The sequence below is a fragment of the Lithobates pipiens genome, unplaced genomic scaffold (genome assembly GCF_037356315.1).
Source record: "Lithobates pipiens isolate NorthernLeopardFrog02 unplaced genomic scaffold, aLitPip1_a1.2 Scaffold_27, whole genome shotgun sequence".
NCBI classification, from domain to species: Eukaryota; Metazoa; Chordata; class Amphibia; order Anura; family Ranidae; genus Lithobates; species Lithobates pipiens.
In genome coordinates, this window is record NW_027507788.1 from 215,185,554 (window position 1) to 215,204,412 (window position 18,859).

The 18,859-nt window shown below is 50.7% G+C and overlaps 1 protein-coding gene across 14 annotated transcripts in view; it reads right to left on the reverse strand.

Annotated features, from left to right (window-relative positions):
* The window catches only part of CAMTA1 (calmodulin binding transcription activator 1), a 2,106,456-nt gene that overhangs the window by 80,541 nt on the left and 2,007,056 nt on the right, over nucleotides 1–18,859 (reverse strand). For all 14 annotated transcript variants that reach the window (XM_077458256.1, XM_077458247.1, XM_077458246.1 and 11 more), the window contains 2 exons: nucleotides 5,746–5,888; nucleotides 1,597–1,793 (listed from right to left, as the gene is read on the reverse strand). In XM_077458256.1, coding sequence (XP_077314382.1) covers nucleotides 1,597–1,793; nucleotides 5,746–5,888 — 340 coding nt within the window. The remainder of the gene's footprint in view (nucleotides 1–1,596; nucleotides 1,794–5,745; nucleotides 5,889–18,859) is intronic.

The window sequence follows — 18,859 nt, forward strand, 5'->3', positions numbered from 1 at the left end:
AGCAGGGGGAGAGTGAAATTGAATGGGGGGGGGGGCCCAAGAAAATTTTTGCCCAGGGTCCAATCAATATTAAAGACGGCCCTTCCACTGACACCATTGCTCCTTTCAGCTATCTGTAAGGGGGTAATTCTTCCTAATGACCACAAGTGTAAGGAACATTCTTTCCACTGACCATCACACTAACGTATCACGAGTTGTAGATATAGTCATAATTAGGAGGGGTTCCCTAAGACCTACAGTTATTTCAAGGGTGCCTCCGTGTTGAAAAGGGCTGATGTAGGGTCACACTTTTTGTTAACATGTGTTGATGTGCGGGTGTTGAGGCAGCCCATTCACTTCGCTTGGACCTTGATGAGCCTCAAAGTATAAAAACGCAGCTTCACAATGCACCGCAACATACAGATTGTCTTATGCCCCATACACACGGTCGGACATTCCGACCACAAAATCCGTCTGATTTTTTCCGACGGATTTTAGGCGAAACTTGTCTTGCATACACACGGTCGCACAAAGTTGTTGGAAAATCCGATCGTTCGGAATGAGGTGACGTTATACACGTACGACGGGACTACGTAGAGGCCAGTAGCCAATGGCTTTCGTCTCCAATTGTTTTCTGAGCATGCGTGGCACTTTGTGCATCAGAATTCTCTACACAAGATCAGAAAAAGTCTGATCGGATTTTGTTTTGGAAAATTTTAGATCCAGCTCTCATACTTTTTCCATCGGAAATTCCGACCGTGTGTATGGGGTATTAGAGAATTGCCAGATTATTCATTTGAATGAGCTGCTTTAACGAAAAAAAAAAAAAACGTGCAGTGTTGGAGAGATTTCCTTTCACTTTATGTACCAGAGAAACTGCAGGAAGTGAGAGGAAATCTCTTTAAAGTTAAAGCTTACGTATAGTCGTTTTTTACATACTGTAGTTATCAGGGGCGTAGATAAGGGGAGGGGGTCGGGGGGGGAGTTAAAATACCCTACACCCCCCCTCCCTCCCATGCATCCTGCCAATGTTGGTCCAGCTTGGACCAATGTAAGTACAGTATGTACTGTATGTGCCTTACCTGTGGGATTCCCATAGGTAAGGGATCCCACGGGTAAGGAAGTTGGAAATCATGGTAGTAGGCACCACAACTACAACTGCTACTGTGATCTCCACTAGACCCCAGATTCGGTGCTAAGTGGCTGCCTTGCTGAATTGTGAAGGTAGCTCACAATACAGCAAGGCAGCCATAGGAAAAAGATCTAGTCTGGAAACTAGTAGAGATTACTGTTGTAGCTGTACTTACTACAGTGATTTGCAGCTTCCATGGGGTTGCCACCATGCCACACATTGGTCCAAGTTAGGCCATCGTAACCATGTAAAACTTGCTATACCTAAACTTCAGCTGTCACTTGAGCGACAGGCAGTTGTCACCAGAATAGGTGTCTCCATTGGAAGATTTCCCCTCTACTCCTTTAAAGTGACAACTGTAAATGTTTGTGTTTCCTGTAATTTTCTGTCCATGGTACAACAGTCAGCAGAGAACGAGAGTTAGGTACAGATCTTTCTGTGCATGCATTCCCTTCTCTGTCTCATTGAGGCTCGGTGCTCCTTACCTCCATTTAATAAGGGTCTGGATGAGGGTGGCGTAGCCTTGTGCAGCAGCAAGGTGTAGCAGCGTCATTCCTCGAAAGGTCTTGGAATGGATCAGGTGCTTTGATTTTGCCCAGCATGCTTTGCTCATCATCTTTTCACACACCACCACTACCCGACTCTCAAAGCAGCTTCCTATGGATCCTGCACCGGTGGCACACTGCAGAGAGAGGACAAACATTTACAGTCTTGGTTGCATATGCAGGGAGTGCACAAGAACTAGTTCCTACAAGAACTAGCTCCTACAAGAACCAACTCCTACAAGAACCAGCTCCTACAAGAACTAGCTCCTACAAGAACTAGCTCCTACATGAACTAGCTCCTACAAGAACTAGCTCCTACAAGAACTAGCTCCTACATGAACCAGCTCCTACATGAACTAGCTCCTACAAGAACTAGCTCCTACAAGAACTAGCTCCTACAAGAACTAGCTCCTACAAGAACTAGCTCCTACAAGAACTCGCTCCTACAAGAACTAGCTCCTACATGAACTAGCTCCTACATGAACTAGCTCCTACAAGAACCAGCTCCTACAAGAACCAGCTCCTACAAGAACCAGCTCCTACAAGAACCAGCTCCTACAAGAACCAGCTCCTACAAGAACCAGCTCCTACATGAACTAGCTCCTACAAGAACTCGCTCCTACATGAACTAGCTCCTACAAGAACTCGCTCCTACAAGAACTAGCTCCTACAAGAACCAGCTCCTACAAGAACCAGCTCCTACATGAACTAGCTCCTACAAGAACTCGCTCCTACATGAACTAGCTCCTACAAGAACTCGCTCCTACAAGAACTAGCTCCTACAAGAACTAGCTCCTACAAGAACTAGCTCCTACAAGAACTAGCTCCTACATGAACTCGCTCCTACAAGAACTCGCTCCTACAAGAACTAGCTCCTACAAGAACTAGCTCCTACTAGAACCAGCTCCTACAAGAACCAGCTCCTACAAGAACCAGCTCCTACAAGAACTAGCTCCTACATGAACTAGCTCCTACAAGAACTAGCTCCTACAAGAACTAGCTCCTACAAGAACTCGCTCCTACAAGAACTCGCTCCTACAAGAACTAGCTCCTACATGAACTAGCTCCTACATGAACTAGCTCCTACAAGAACTCGCTCCTACAAGAACTAGCTCCTACATGAACTAGCTCCTACAAGAAGTCGCTCCTACAAGAACTAGCTCCTACATGAACTAGCTCCTACAAGAACTAGCTCCTACAAGAACTCGCTCCTACAAGAACTAGCTCCTACATGAACTAGCTCCTACAAGAAGTCGCTCCTACAAGAACTAGCTCCTACAAGAACTCGCTCCTACAAGAACTAGCTCCTACATGAACTAGCTCCTACAAGAACTCGCTCCTACAAGAACTAGCTCCTACATGAACTAGCTCCTACAAGAACTAGCTCCTACTAGACCTATCGGCCGGAAGCTTGTTGGCCTTGTTTGGAGGAAAGCACAATGTGCCATAAAAGTCAACCTGTATGTAGGATCAAAGCCCATTGGTGGTAACATATGGATTCTACAGATTCTGGACAGCAAACTAGCTATTAATTACAGTGTTGTATCATAAACCAATGGTCTTCACACTGTGGCCTTTGTTTGCCATTATGTGGTCTTTGAGGCTCTGTTCCTGATACAAGGCACCATTACTCCCACTGACACCAATGATGGCGCACCATTACTCCCACTGACACCAATGATGGCACACCATTACTCCCACTGACATCAATGATGGCGCACCATTACTCCCACTGACACCAATGATGGTGCACCATTACTCCCACTGACACCAATGATGGCGCACCATTACTCCCACTGACACCAATGATGGCGCACCATTACTCCCACTGACACCAATGATGGCGCACCATTACTCCCACTGACACCAATGATGGCGCACCATTACTCCCACTGACACCAATGATGGCGCACCATTACTCCCACTGACACCAATGATGGCGCACCATTACTCCCACTGACACCAATGATGGCGCACCATTACTCCCACTGACACCAATAATGGCGCACCATTACTCCCACTGACACCAATGATGGCGCACCATTACTCCCACTGACACCAATGATGGCGCACCATTACTCCCACTGACATCAATGATGGGGCACTATTCCTCCCACTGACACCAATGATGGCGCACTATTCCTCCCACTGACACCAATGATGGCACACCATTACTCCCACTGACACCAATGATGGCACACCATTACTTCCACAGACACCAATGATGGCGCACCATTACTCCCACTGACACCAATGATGGTGCACCATTACTCCCACTGACACCAATGATGGCGCACCATTACTCCCACTGACACCAATGATGGCGCACCATTACTCCCACAGACACCAATTATGGCGCACTATTCCTCCCACTGACACCAATGATGGGGCACTATTCCTCCCACTGACACCAATTATGGCGCACTATTCCTCCCACTGACACCAATGATGGGGCACTATTCCTCCCACTGACACCAATGATGGCGCACCATTACTCCCACAGACACCAATGATGGCGCACTATTCCTCCCACTGACACCAATGATGGCGCACTATTCCTCCCACTGACACCAATGATGGCACACCATTACTCCCACTGACACCAATGATGGCGCACCATTACTCCCACAGACACCAATGATGGCGCACTATTCCTCCCACTGACACCAATGATGGCACACCATTACTTCCACAGACACCAATGATGGCACACCATTACTCCCACTGACACCAATGATGGCGCACCATTACTCCCACAGACACCAATGATGGCGCACTATTCCTCCCACTGACACCAATGATGGCGCACCATTACTCCCACTGACAACAATGATGGGACACTATTCCTCTCACTGACACCAATGATGGGGGGAAAGGGCATAATTCTTCCCACTGATATAATCAATAAGCACTATTCCTCCCACTAATATTAATGGAGCACTATTCTTCCCACTGATACCATTGACATGGCACTATTCCCTCCTAACACTAACAATGGGGCACCATTCTTCCCATTGACACTAATGATGAGGCACTATTCCTCCCACTGACACCAATGATGGGGCAATATCCCCCCTCCAACACCAATCATGGGACACTATTTCTTCCACTGACACCAACAATGGGCTACTATTCCTTCCATTGTGACTAATGATGGGGCACTATTCCTCCAACTGATAACAATGATAAGGGCCACTATTCCTGCAACTGACACCAACAATGGGGAACTATTCCTTCCATTGATACTAATGACGGGGCATTATTCCATCCCCTAATATCAATGATGGGGCATTGCTCCATCCACTGACACCAAAAATGGGGTACTATTCCTTCCACTGATACTAATGATGGGGCACTATTCCTCCAACTGATAATGATAAGGGCCACTATTCCTGCAACTGACACCAACAATGGTGCACTATTCCTTCCATTGATACTAATGATGGGGCACTATTCCATCCACTAATATCAATGACGGGGCACTGCTTTATCCACTGACAACAAAAATGGGGTACTATTCCTCCCACTGGCACTAACAATGGGGCACTATTCCTCCCACTGACACCAATGATGGGGTCCTATTCCTTCCCCCACTAATACCAAGGATGATGAGCTATTCCTCCTCATACTGACCACAGGTGCGATGTAAGTATGTCATTTTTTTATATAGAGCAAAATTGGATTAAAGAGTCCGAGTTCATTTTAACTGTTAGCAAAAAAAAAAAAAGTCATATAAAACAGCCAATGCGTTTTGGGGACAAACACCCCTCCTTCATCAGGGCTCTACAAAGGATTCAGAGAAAACAGGACTTGACAGATCTACGTTGGAATCGGTATTGAACTCTCCACATGGAGTAACAGCTGGACAGCAGCTGCAGCAATGTCGGGAGAATCGGAGGACTGGCCCAATCATGGAGAACGATTGTCATTGGCCAACAAAATCAAATCCAGCTGATGGATGGTTCCCTTATAGGCAGGGCTGTCTACTGGCACAGATCTGGTCATATCGTGAGCCACGTCTTATGTCTATGGGCATTTTTTTTACTCCTTAGTCCATTTTTTTAAATTCATACCCTTGACAACACTTACTTGTGCTTGGCTGCCCCCACTGTTGGCTCCGCCTCCATTGCCTCCCCCCACGCTTTGTTTGTGTTGTTGGGATCCGGTCATCTCCGCCATCCTCCTCTCCATCTGCTCCAGCCGTTCCAGGATCGACATTCTAAACTGGTTGTCTGGAAGAGAAAACGGGGCAATCAGTGTGGCCTGTCAGATTCTTACATCGGCTTGATACATTTATTCAACAAAGAACTCAATCGCACTGGCAGCGCGCCCAAAACCCACACGAAAGTGACAACTGTAATGAGATTTCCATTTTTGGGTGGACTGACCACGTCTCTATATCTGGGCGAGTCAGGAAATGATCAAAAGTTTATCTTTTTTTTTTGGTGCCTCCATGCCACTTCACCACCTGTATATGTTACTGCAAAATACAATGTATTACCAAAAGTATTGGGACACCTGCCTTTTCACACCCCAGCAATCACATCCATCATGACCCAATAACCGAGCCCACATACACTATATTATCAAAAGTATTGGGACACCTGCCTTTACACACACATGAACTTTAATGACATCCCAGTCATAAGGTCCCTTTCACGCTGGGGCGGGAGGTGCGTCGGCAGTAAGGCGCCGCTATTTTTAGCGGTGCTTTACCGTCGGATTTGCGGCGCTATTCGGCCGTGAGCGGGCGGTTTTACCCCCCCCCCCCCCCCGAAAGCGGCTGAGAAAGGGTTAAAAACCACAGCAAAGCGCCTCTGCAGAGGCACTTTGCCGACGGTATAACCGAGCTGCCCCATTGAAATCAATATAGTATATAGCAGTGATGGCGAGCCTTGGCACCCCAGATGTTTTGAAACTACATTTCCCATGATGCTCATGCACTCTGCAGTGTAGCTGAGCATCATGGGAAATGTAGTTCCAAAACATCTGGGGTGCCAAGGTTCTCCATCACTGGTATATAGTATAGTATATAGTATCAATATAGTATACACACCGCTCCTTCACCGCTCCAATGGACTTTTTTAACAATCCTGCTAGCCAAATTTCGGCCAGCAAAAGATCGAGAGCATGTTCTCAATTTTTCGGTCGGAAAAAGTTCCTATCCGACGCGCAAAAACTCACGCATGCTCAGATTCAACTACGAGAAGGAAGCTATTGGCTACTGAACTTCCTTTTTCTAGTCCCGTTGTACGTGTTGTACGTCACCGCGTTCCTGACGGTCGGAATTTGGTGTGACCGTGTGTAGGCAAGACAGCTTGAGTGGAATCCTGTTGGAATTCCGTCGGGAAAACCATCAGAGCTTTTTTTCCGACCAAAATTCCGATCATGTGTACGCGGCATTAGTCCCTCCTCCATTCACACTCAATGCGACTTTGATATCACTTGGAGTAGCACGATTTCAAAGCTGCAGGTCAGTGAGATTTCAGGTGCGACTTCCCTGACATCTGTACGACTTCATGCACAGATGTCTATGCAGGTTGCACCTGAAATCCACAAAAATAGTGCAGGAATCTTCTTCTTCTTTTTTTTTTTTTAAACCAGTGCAGCACCGCAAAGTCAGAGTCACACTGATTTGAACAGTTCCATTGCTGACAATAGGGTGCTACTTGTCATGCGATTCGGAACTGTCACGTAATCAGGCAGTCTGTCTTGCCCCCCTGGGCATAAAAAGACCCACTTAAAGGGACACCAGTGCTTGCACTTTGAGTGCTATTTCAGTAAATATTAGGGGTTAAATCCCACCACATTGGTGGGTCTGAGTGAGTGTACTTTTTGTGCGTTCCCGTGCAGTGCGTTTTTCGGAAGCCAATCAATGGGCTGCTGGATGCACGGGAACATGCAAAAAGTACAGCAGGACTAAAATTGCGTCGCACCAAACTGCATGGTAAGAATGAATGGCGACTCCTGCACAGATGCAGACGGCAGCACGCTTCTGTGCGGAGTGGAAGAGCGCGCTCCTTCACCAAATTTGGCATGAAGTAGGTGTAAGTCTTAATCGGATGAAGTATAATAAACAATTGCCATTTTTTTCCCCATCAAAAAAAAAAAAATACTATTTATTTTTCTTCTTTTATTTTTACACCTCAGCGTTACGGCTCTCCTTCAGCCTCTGTCAGCCACTTCTTGTCAGTCGCTCCAGTGTCGGCTGCACATTGCTCTGGACTGGATATCTGACAGTGACAATGGGGGGGGGGTTCATGCCTGTGTAATGTAGGGAGAGGGGTTTACTAAAACCAGAGCGTGCAAAATCTGGTGCAGCTGTGCATGGTAGCCAATCCGTTTCCTGGTTTTATTTTCAAAGCTTAATTGAAGAAGCTGAAGTTAGAAGCTGATTGGCTCCCGTGCACAGCTGCACCGGATTTTGCTTTCATTAGTGTCAATACAGCACACTCCTGACACAGTTACCAGCGACTAACCGCAAGTAGCGATTAGGAGCCTTCTGATCATGTGACCAACGTGACAGCCAATCACAGCGGGCACATGATCATAAACTCCGCCCCCACCTCCTGGCATCCTAAACCATGCACAGCTGCAGCAGATATTGCACTCTCCAGTAATAAATCAACCCCTATGTGTCACCATGGCTCCTCGTAGTATCGTCCTCGTATCGCAAGTAGGGCCGGGACAAGAGGTGGGCAGGAGGGACGGCTGCCCCAGGCTCTGTGGTATCATACACGGTGGAGGGTGGTTGCCATAAGGAGATTGGGGGGGGGGGCTTGCATTGAAATGGGGGAATTAGGGTGGTGGCAGAAGGTAAGTATTGTTCTAGCAGGGGAAATTTGGGGGGGGGGAGGGTGATAAGAGTGATGATTTTGGGGGATTTGTGTTGGGGGAAGAAAAATTGTGCTAGGAGGGGGAGCTTGGGGGAAATTTGTACCAGGAGGGGGGATTTGAAGTGAGGGGGGGGGGGAGATGTATACTAGGAGGGAACATTTTAGGGGTAGAGGATTTGTGCTAGGAGGGGTGAATTTTTTTGTGTGGGGGGGGGGAGATTGGAGCTGGGGGCGGAAAAGACTTGTGTTGCAGGGGGTGGATTTGTACTGGGAGGAGGGGGAATTATGCTTAGGGGTAAGCATGCATATTAATGTTCAATAATTATTTTTTTTAGGGGGGGGGGGGATTTTTGCTCATACATTTTAGGGGGGGTGGAGCTTGGCACGTTCGTGGCTTGGGCTCTAGATGACCTGGTCCCAGCATTGCAGGTAGCGATCGGAAGCTTTTCAATCATGTGATCACAGTGACAGCCAATCACGGCGGTCACATGATCATAAACCTCGCGGCATCCTAAACCCCTTAAAGGACCATTAGGTGCCATCTCCAAGGGGTTCATTGAACAAGCTGAAGTTAGAAGCTGATTGGCTGCCATGCACAGCTGCACCAGGTTTTACACTCTCCAGTTTTGGTAAAACAACCCCAATGTGTCAACACGGCTGCTCGTAGGGGTGCATGTGATAAGGTGACAATGCAGGAGCGCAACTAAGAGACAATTGTCACCCCAGAACAAGCAAGCAGCTGAACACGGACCTCTATCCTTGGGATCATTTTAATGAAAGCTGCAGATTAAAAAAAAAAATTAAAACTTTTGAAATCCCACCGACATATTAAGGCTTACGTGGGATTTCAGCGATTGGGTGCTTCAATGATGCGTATTTCACAGCACAAGCGGTCAGTTGTGAAAAAAGATGTTCCCAGGGACAGGATTTTTTTGGAGACAATTTTTGTCCAGAGACTGACGGTGCAGACCAACAAAACTTTACAAAAAAATTGGTCTGGGTGTTTGGGGGAGGTGAGCATCCCTGGTGGGGTCTGAGCGAGAGGTGAGCGTCCCTGGTGGGGTCTGAGCGAGAGGTGAGTGTCCCTGGTGGGGTCTGAGCGAGAGGTTAGTGTGCCTGGTGGGGTCTGAGCGAGAGGTGAGCTTCCCTGGTGGGGTCTGAGCAAAAGGGGGGGGAAACTGGTGGGGTTGAAGCGAGTGGTGATTGTCTCTGGTGGGGTCTGAGTGAGGAGTGAGTGCCCCTGGTGGAGTCTGAGCGGGAGGTGAGTGTCCCTGGTGGAGTCTGATGGAGGGGTGGGTGACCCTGGTGGGGTCTGAGCGAGAGGTGGGCACTCCTGGTGGGGTCTGAGTGAGAGGTGAGCATCCCTGGTGATATCTGAGAGAGAGGTGAGCACCCCTGGTGGGGTCTGAGTGAGAGGTGGGCACCCCTGGTGATGTCTGAGCGAGAGGTGAGCATCCCTGGTGATGTCTGAGCGAGAGGTGAGCGTCCCTGGTGGGGTCTGAGTGAGAGGTGAGCGTCCCTGGTGGGGTCTGAGTGAGAGGAGGGTGCCCCTGGTGGGGTCTGAGCGAGAGGTGGGTGCCCCTGGTGGGGTCTGAGCAAGAGTTGAGTGTCCTTGGTGGGGTCTGAGCGAGAGGTGAGTGTCCCTGGTGGGGTCTGAGCGAGAGGTGAGCATCCCTGGTGGGGTCTGAGCAAGAGGTGAGCATCCCTGGTGGGGTCTGAGCGAGAGGTGGGTGCCCCTGGTGGGGTCTGAGCAAGAGGTGAGTGTCCTTGGTGGGGTCTAAGCGAGAGGTGACTGTCCCTGGTGGGGTCTGAGCAAGAGGTGAGCTTCCCTGGTGGGGTCTGAGCAAAAGGGGGGGGAAACTGGTGGGGTTGAAGCGAGTGGTGATTGTCTCTGGTGGGGTCTGAGTGAGGAGTGAGTGCCCCTGGTGGAGTCTGAGTGGGAGGTGAGTGTCCCTGGTGGAGTCTGATGGAGGGGTGGGTGACCCTGGTGGGGTCTGAGCGAGAGGTGGGCACTCCTGGTGGGGTCTGAGTGAGAGGTGAGCGTCCCTGGTGATATCTGAGAGAGAGGTGAGCACCCCTGGTGGGGTCTGAGTGAGAGGTGGGCACCCCTGGTGATGTCTGAGCGAGAGGTGAGCATCCCTGGTGATGTCTGAGCGAGAGGTGAGAGTCCCTGGTGGGGTCTGAGTGAGAGGTGAGCGTCCCTGGTGGGGTCTGAGTGAGAGGAGGGTGCCCCTGGTGGGGTCTGAGCGAGAGGTGGGTGCCCCTGGTGGGGTCTGAGCAAGAGTTGAGTGTCCTTGGTGGGGTCTGAGCGAGAGGTGAGTGTCCCTGGTGGGGTCTGAGCGAGAGGTGAGCATCCCTGGTGGGGTCTGAGCGAGAGGTGAGTGTCCCTGGTGGGGTCTGAGCGAGAGGTGAGCATCCCTGGTGGGGTCTGAGCGAGAGGTGAGTGTCCCTGGCGGGGTCTGAGCGAGAGGTGAGCGTCCCTGGTGGGGTCTGAGCGAGAGGTGAGTGTCCCTGGTGGGGTCTGAGCGAGAGGTGAGTGTCCCTGGTGGGGTCTGAGCGAGAGGTGGGTGCCCCTGGTGGGGTCTGAGCGAGAGGTGAGTGTCCCTGGTGGGGTCTGAGCGAGAGGTGAGTGTCCCTGGTGGGGTCTGAGCAAGAGGTGGGTGCCCCTGCTGGGGTCTGAGCGAGAGGTGAGTGTTCCTGGTGGGGTCTGAGTGAGAGGTGAGCACCCCTGGTGGGGGTCTGAGCAGCAGGTGAGTGTCCCTGGTGGAGTCTGAGCGAGAGGTGAGCGTCCCTGGTGGGGTCTGAGCAAGAGGTGAGTGTCCCTGGTGGGTTCTGAGTGGGAGGTGAGTGACCCTGGTGGAGTATGAGCAAGAGGTGAGCATCCCTGGGGGAGTCTGAGCGAGAGGCGAGTGTCCCTGGGGGAGTCTGAGCGAGAGGTGAGTGTCCCTGGTGGAGTCTGAGCGGGGGGTGGGCACCCCTGGTGGAGTCTGAGCGGGAGGTGGGCACCCCTGGTGGAGTCTGAGCGGGAGGTGGACACCCCTGGTGGAGTCTGAGCGGGAGGTGGGCACCCCTGGTGGAGTCTGAGCGAGAGGTGGACACCCCTGGTGGGGTCTGACGAGAGGTGGGCACCCCTGGTCGGATCTGAGCGAGAGGTGGGCACCCCTGGTCGGATCTGAGCGAGAGGTGGGCACCCTTGGTGGGGTCTGAGCCAGCGCCGGATAGGAAGCCATAACAAAGAGAGCGGAGCAGAAGATTGGGTGAGGAGGCTTTTGTTGTGCTCGTGCTGCAGTTTGGTGCAGTGCAGCTGATGTCACCTCCTCCTCCTCTGGCTCCGTTATCATGCACGGCACGTCTACTGCAGAGAATGACAGGCGAGCTGACATCACCGGGCCGGCCCACTTCTCTCACAACATCCCCGCGTCAAAGCACAACAATGTCTGCCCGATGTTTGCTGGATGACAGGTGCCTGCAAACCCGTCACGTGTTAACTGCAGTGCTCCCCCCCCCCCACACTTTGGTTTTGATTCCCTCGCCCCCTCCGTCCCCCTTCTCCTATTATTATTTTACAGGATTTATAGAGCGCCAACTGTTTGTTACAATGTAACAAGAGACGGGACCGTTACAAATTAATTCAAGACAAGAGGGTTGGGAGGGCCCTGATCGCAAGAGCTTACAATTACTTTTGGTTATTATCAAAGCCCCCCAACTGTCCCTGATTTCAAGGGACTGTCTCTGATTGGGAACACAGTCCCCCTTTCCTCCTCATTTGTTGCTCATTTTGGTCTAATCTATATACGCTATATTCTCAAAAGTATTGGGATGCCTGCCTTTACACACACATGAACTATGATGGCATCCCAGTCTTAGGCTGGGTTCACACCATTGCGAATTGCAGATTTTTCCGCATCCAATTCATAATAGCAGGAGATTTCGACCAGCTCTCTATGGAGCCAGTTCACCTATCTCCACTGTGGCTCCGGTGCGAAGCCCTATGCATCTTTTGGTCTGTTTCAGGTCCGAATTCAGCCGAAAATTCGGGCTGAAATCGGACCTGAACCGGTGAACACACCGGACCGGACCCCTGCTGAGAGCCACATGCAGCGATGGTGTGAACCCAGTCTTAGTCCGTAGGGTTCAATATTGAGTTGGCCCACTCTTTGCAGCTATAACAGCTTCAACTCTTCTGGGAAGGCCGTCCACAAGGTTTATGGAGGGTGTCTATGGGAATGTTTGACCGTTCTTCCAGAAGCACATTTGTGAGGTCAGGCACTGATGTTGGACGAGAAGGCCTGTCTCGCAGTCTAGACACTAATTCATCACAAAGGTGTTCTATTGGGTTGAGGTCAGGACAAGTTCCTCCACCCCAAACTCGCTCATCCATGTCTTTATGGACCTTGCTTTGTGCACTGGGGCACAGTCGTGTTGGAACAGGAAGGGGCCGTCTCCAAACTGTTCCCACAAAGTTGGGAACATGAAATTGTCCAAAATGTCTTGGTATGCTGACGCCTTAAGAGTTCCCTTCACTGGAACTAAGGGGCCAAGCCCAACCCCTGAACAGCAACCCCCCACACCATAATCCCCCGTCCACCAAATGATTTGGACCAGTGCACAAAGCAAGGTCCATAAAGATATGGATGATCGAATTTGGGGTGGAGGAACTTGATTGGCCTGCACAGAGTCCTGACCTCAACCCAATAGAACACCTTTAAGATGTATTAGGCTACTTTCACACTGGGGCATTGGGGACGTCGGCGGTAAAGCACAGCTATTTTTAGTGGTGCTTTACCTTCGTTTATGCGGCCCTATTCAGCAGCCAGCAGGGCACTTTTAACCCCCCCACTAATGGCTGAAAAAGGGCTAAAAGCGCCGGGTTCAAAGGGCCTTTTCACCGGAGCTTTATGACAGATTTATACAGGTGTATACACAAAGATGCGAGATCCTGCAAGCTGCAAAGATGCGGCTTGCAGGGCTTTTTTTGGCGTCCTGACAGCGCACCGCTCCAGTGTGAAAGCACTGATGTAAGGTGAACTTTGATGTGGACTCTGATAAGGGGGACTCTGATGGGGACCCAGGATGTAAGGGGGGAGGGAAGTTCTGATAGGGAACCTCATTTAAGGGGAGATGCTGATGTATACAGTAAAGGACTCTAATTGGGACCATGATGGAAGGAGTAAAGGATTTTTTCAGCCTACAAATATCTGCAAACAATACAATGAGAAGTTAGGAGACCCCTGACCTAAAACATGGAATTAACCACGAAAGGAAGAGGAGATTGTGACATCACTGCCGTGCCTCTCCATCTCGTTCAATCAGAGAGCACTTTGCATTCATTGAGAAAAATTCTTCTCTGAATAGCACCTGTGCCAAGCGAGCGTGCAACCTCCTGTGTTGACAATGCAGCAGGGCAGCTGCTTGGCAAGGGACCTGGAACCTAGTGGAGATCACTGTAGTAGTAGTGTAGTAGCGTTGCCTACTACAGTGATTTCAAACTTCCGCAGGGAGACCCCCAGATATGACCCATATATACTTACGTTAGTTCAAGCTGGACCAATGTGACTATGTAAAAATGGGCATATCTGGAATTCAGCGTTGAGTGAACCTGCTGTGCATGTTGGTGCTTTGAGACCCTTAGTGACAGTGCCCCATTGTTTTGGACCTCAATCTGTGATTGTTTTCAGTCCTCGAGCATCAATGTATCCCTGTTTTATGACTCATTTTGTGACTGTCACTGTCAATTCCACAAACGTCAGTCTATCTATGTCTGACACAGTATTCCACGTTGTCCGACTCTAGGGCCCCCCTGTGTACCAACATTGTTGTTTCATGAGCCCAGCTGTCAGCATATCATTGTTCTGTGTGTGATGGAACTCCACAAGCCATCCTTTTCACAGTTTTGGGTCCTCAGTTAATGAGCATCCATTGGTCATTGTTCTGCTTTATTACCCCCAATATTGCTGGATCCTGCAATCTAGAAATTCAAGTATTGTTTGTACAGGATGCCATGGATGGGTCCTGGAAGGTAGGTATATATCACTGTTGTTTGAGATGTGGTTCCTTTCAGGGGGACAACAAGGTATAATTGGAGTACTCAGGGATTCTCACCCATGCTGGGTGGAGGGTTCAGAGCTGATCAGTCACGAAGAGGGAAAAGTGAATTGAACCTTTTTCAGGATTGCTAAATCCTGATATGGGATCCAGAATACAGAGGTTAGGAAAGATCTTGGTTGGGAAAGAGCCTCCAACCCTGACTATAGGTACTGTGGTTCTAAAGGGATTAATCCACCTGCAAAAGGGCATGAAGCAGCCAGCAGGTGTCTAGGAGAGATCTTGGATGGGAAAGAGCCTCCAACCCTGCCTACTAGTGATGGACGAACTTCCGACGGGACGTTTCGCGAACGCGAAACGCGAACGGGCACAAACGTTCGCGAAAACGACCGTTCGCCGCGGGCTCCATTGACTTCAATGGGAGGCGAATTTCGCAAACCTTTAGGTCGAATTTGCGGCCACGGGGTAATTATTAGGGGGTAGCACGTAGTCCCACCACCTGGACAATAGCATAATACATGTATGAGGTGAATTTGGGATCGATAACTACAAGCATTTTTTTTTTATTTGGGAAATTGTTCTGACAATTCAGGACTATGGAGCTAATGAAGGCAATGGAGGAGAGGGAAGGTCAGGGACCAGGGTAGGCAAACAAGAGGGTGCAGGAGATACAGAGCACTGACAGCAGCACCGTAATACAGAGCACTGACATCAGCACCGTGACATACAGCGCTGACAGCAGCTCCGTGACATACAGCGCTGACAGCAGCTCCGTGACATACAGCGCTGACAGCAGCTCCGTGACATACAGCGCTGACAGCAGCTCCGTGACATACAGCGCTGACAGCAGCTCCGTGACATACAGCGCTGACAGCAGCACCGTGACATACAGCGCTGACAGCAGCTCCGTGACATACAGCGCTGACAGCAGCTCCGTGACATACAGCGCTGACAGCAGCTCCGTGACATACAGCGCTGACAGCAGCTCCGTGACATACAGCGCTGACAGCAGCTCCGTGACATACAGCGCTGACAGCAGCACCGTGACATACAGCGCTGACAGCAGCTCCGTGACATACAGCGCTGACAGCAGCTCCGTGACATACAGCGCTGACAGCAGCTCCGTGACATACAGCGCTGACAGCAGCTCCGTGACATACAGCGCTGACAGCAGCTCCGTGACATACAGCGCTGACAGCAGCTCCGTGACATACAGCGCTGACAGCAGCTCCGTGACATACAGCGCTGACAGCAGCTCCGTGACATACAGCGCTGACAGCAGCTCCGTGACATACAGCGCTGACAGCAGCTCCGTGACATACAGCGCTGACAGCAGCTCCGTGACATACAGCGCTGACAGCAGCACCGTAAGCAGCCCCAGGAGGAAGTCAGCACAGCACAGGGATGGTGTGATCCCCTCATAATAAGAACCCCCAGGAGGAAGTCAGCACAGCACAGGGATGGTGGGAGCCCCTCATAATAAGAACACCCAGGAGGAAGTCAGCACAGCACAGGGATGGTGGGAACCCCTCATAATAAGCAGCCCCAGTAGAAATATGACACCGCTCAACCTCTTCAAAGAGGAGGGTAGGGGCATATAGTACGGTGTGCTTTTTTGGGTCAGGGAAGTGAGCCAAATGAATTAAGAAGGTCTGTGTGCTTGATTCCAAAAATTGTTTATAGACATATACATGGTCTACTGATCACATGTGTTGAATTCCTCCGAGATCCATGCCTCATTCATTTTTAGAAATGTGAGGTAGTTAACACTGTGGTGAGCTAGGCGAGTACGCTTATCGGTCACAATCCCCCCTGCTGCGCTGAACGTCCTTTCGGACAGGACACTGGATGAGGGGCAAGCCAACAGTTCGATTGCAAATTGGGCAAGCTCTGGCCAGAGGTCAAGCCTGCCCACCCAGTAGTCTAGGGGTTCATCACTCCTCAGAGCGTCCACATCGGCCGTTAACCCAATGTAGTCGGACACCTGACGGTCTAGGCGTTCCCTGATGCTGGATCCGGATGACACCTGTCGATGGGTCGGCTGAAAGAATGACCTCATATCCGAAGTCACCAACACATCTTCAAACCGGCCTCTTCTTGCAGGCGCTGTTGGATTGGTACCCGCAAATCCTTCTCTGGGAGTGGGAATTGCTCCTCTGCCAGCGCACGCAAAAGCAGAATGCAGCATTTCTCGAAGCAAGGCCTGGAAGTGCTGCATTCTGACAGCCCTCTGCGACGGCGGTAACATTTCCGCCATTTTGTGTTTGTACCGGGGGTCTAAGTACGTTGCCACCCAGTACTGGTCCTTGACCCTCATGCTTTTTATACGGGGGTCCCTATTAAAACACTGGAGCATGAAGGCCCCCATTTGCACTAAAGTGGAAGCGGTGTGGTGGCCTGGCTCCTGCTCATCATCCAGGATAATGTCGTCCTCTTCATTCTCCTCTCCCCATCCTCGCACAACAGGGATCCCAGAAAGGTTTAAAGCATGCTCTTCTTGCTCCTGCTCATCCGCCCCGGCACCATCCTCCTCTGACTCCTCATCAGACTCCTGTTGTTGACTTGTCTCAGATAGAGTAGCCCCCCCTGGGAATTCATCCAGCATTGCGACTTCCTCATCTTCCCGCTCCTGCTCCTCCACAGCCTGATCAATGACACGACGCAATGCACGCTCCAGAAAGAAGGCATAAGGTACCATGTCACTGATGGCGCCATGGCTGCGACTGACCAGTTTGGTGATCTCCTCAAATGGCCGCAGAAGTCTGCATGTGTCGCGCATGAGCAGCCACTGGCGCGGTGAAAAAAAACCCAGCTCCCCAGAACCGTTTCTTTCGCAGAGTTCATACAGGTAGACGTTAACTGCACGTTTCTGCTGGAGCAGCCTATCAAGCATATAGAAGGTTGAGTTCCATCGCGTCGGGCAATCGCAAATAAGACGTCTGACCGGCAGATGGTGTCGCCGCTGAATGTCAGCAAGGCGAGCCATGGCCGTGTAAGATCTTCTGAAATGGGCCGAGATTTTCCTTGCCTGCCGCAAGATGTCCTGGACCCCAGGGTATTTGACAAGGAATCGCTGCACGACCAAGTTTAAGACGTGTGCCATGCACGGCACGTGCGTGATTTTGCCCTGTTTCAATGCGCTAAGCAGATTGGCACCGTTGTCACACACCACTTTACCAACTGTCAAATTGAGCGGTGTTAGCCACTCATCTGCCTGTGAACGCAAAGCTGAAAGGAGTGCCGGGCCAGTGTGGCTCTTTGCTTCCAGGCACAACAGACGCAGCACGGCATGGCAACGTCTCACCTGGCATGTGGAATAGGTTCTGGGGAGCTTGGGCGGTGCAGTGGAAGAGACGCTAGCAGCGGAAAAGGAGGAGGCAGCTGAGGAGGAGAGGGAGGAGGATGGAGTAGGAGGAGGAGAAGAAGAGTCAGGCCTGCATGCAATCCGTGGCGGTAAAACCAAATCTACACGGGTGCCACGGGTTACATGCTTGACGGCCGTCAGAAGGTTCACCCAGTGGGCAGTAAAACTGATATACCTTCCCTGCCCGTGTTTGCTAGACCACGTGTCTGTGGTCAGATGTATCTTGGCACCGACACTGTGTGCCAGAGATACATTCACTTGCCGCTGAACATGGCCATATAGCTCTGGGATGCCCTTCTCTGAGAAATACTTCCTTCCTGGGACCTTCCATTGTGGTGTTCCAATGGCCACAAATTTGCGAAAGGCCTCCGAGTCCACCAGTTTATATGGCAGTAGTTGGCGGGCTATGAGTTCTGACAAGCCAGCCGCCAACCGTTGGGCAAGAGGGTTATCCGGCGTCATCATTTTTTTACGCTCAAACATTAGGCCCACGGAAGCCTGCCTTTTTGCAGAAAAATGTGAGCTTGGCGTGATGGAAGGTGGAGTGGAGGACAATTGTGAGGAGAGAGGAGAAGGAGAAGTAGAAGACGAGGCTGGACGGTGAGAGCCTGCAGTGTGGCTTTGTGTGTTCCGTTGCTCCCACTGGGCTCGGTGATGGCTGCTCATGTGCCTTCTTAAGGCGGTCGTCCCTAGGTGAGTATTGGGCTTACCGCGACTAACGCGTTGACTGCAAAGATTGCAGATGGCAACGCTATTGTCAGCAGCGGACACGTTAAAAAAAGCCCACACTGCGGAGCCATGTGCCGGTGTCCTGGGAGCGCCAGATGTGACCGTACATGGTCGATGACTCGCTCCTGATACATTTGCAGTCTGCTTTGTCCCTGCTGTGCAATGTAAGTCATTGCTGCTTCTCCTCCCTATCTGCTGGTCCATATCTCCCTCTGAACTCCCCTCCTCT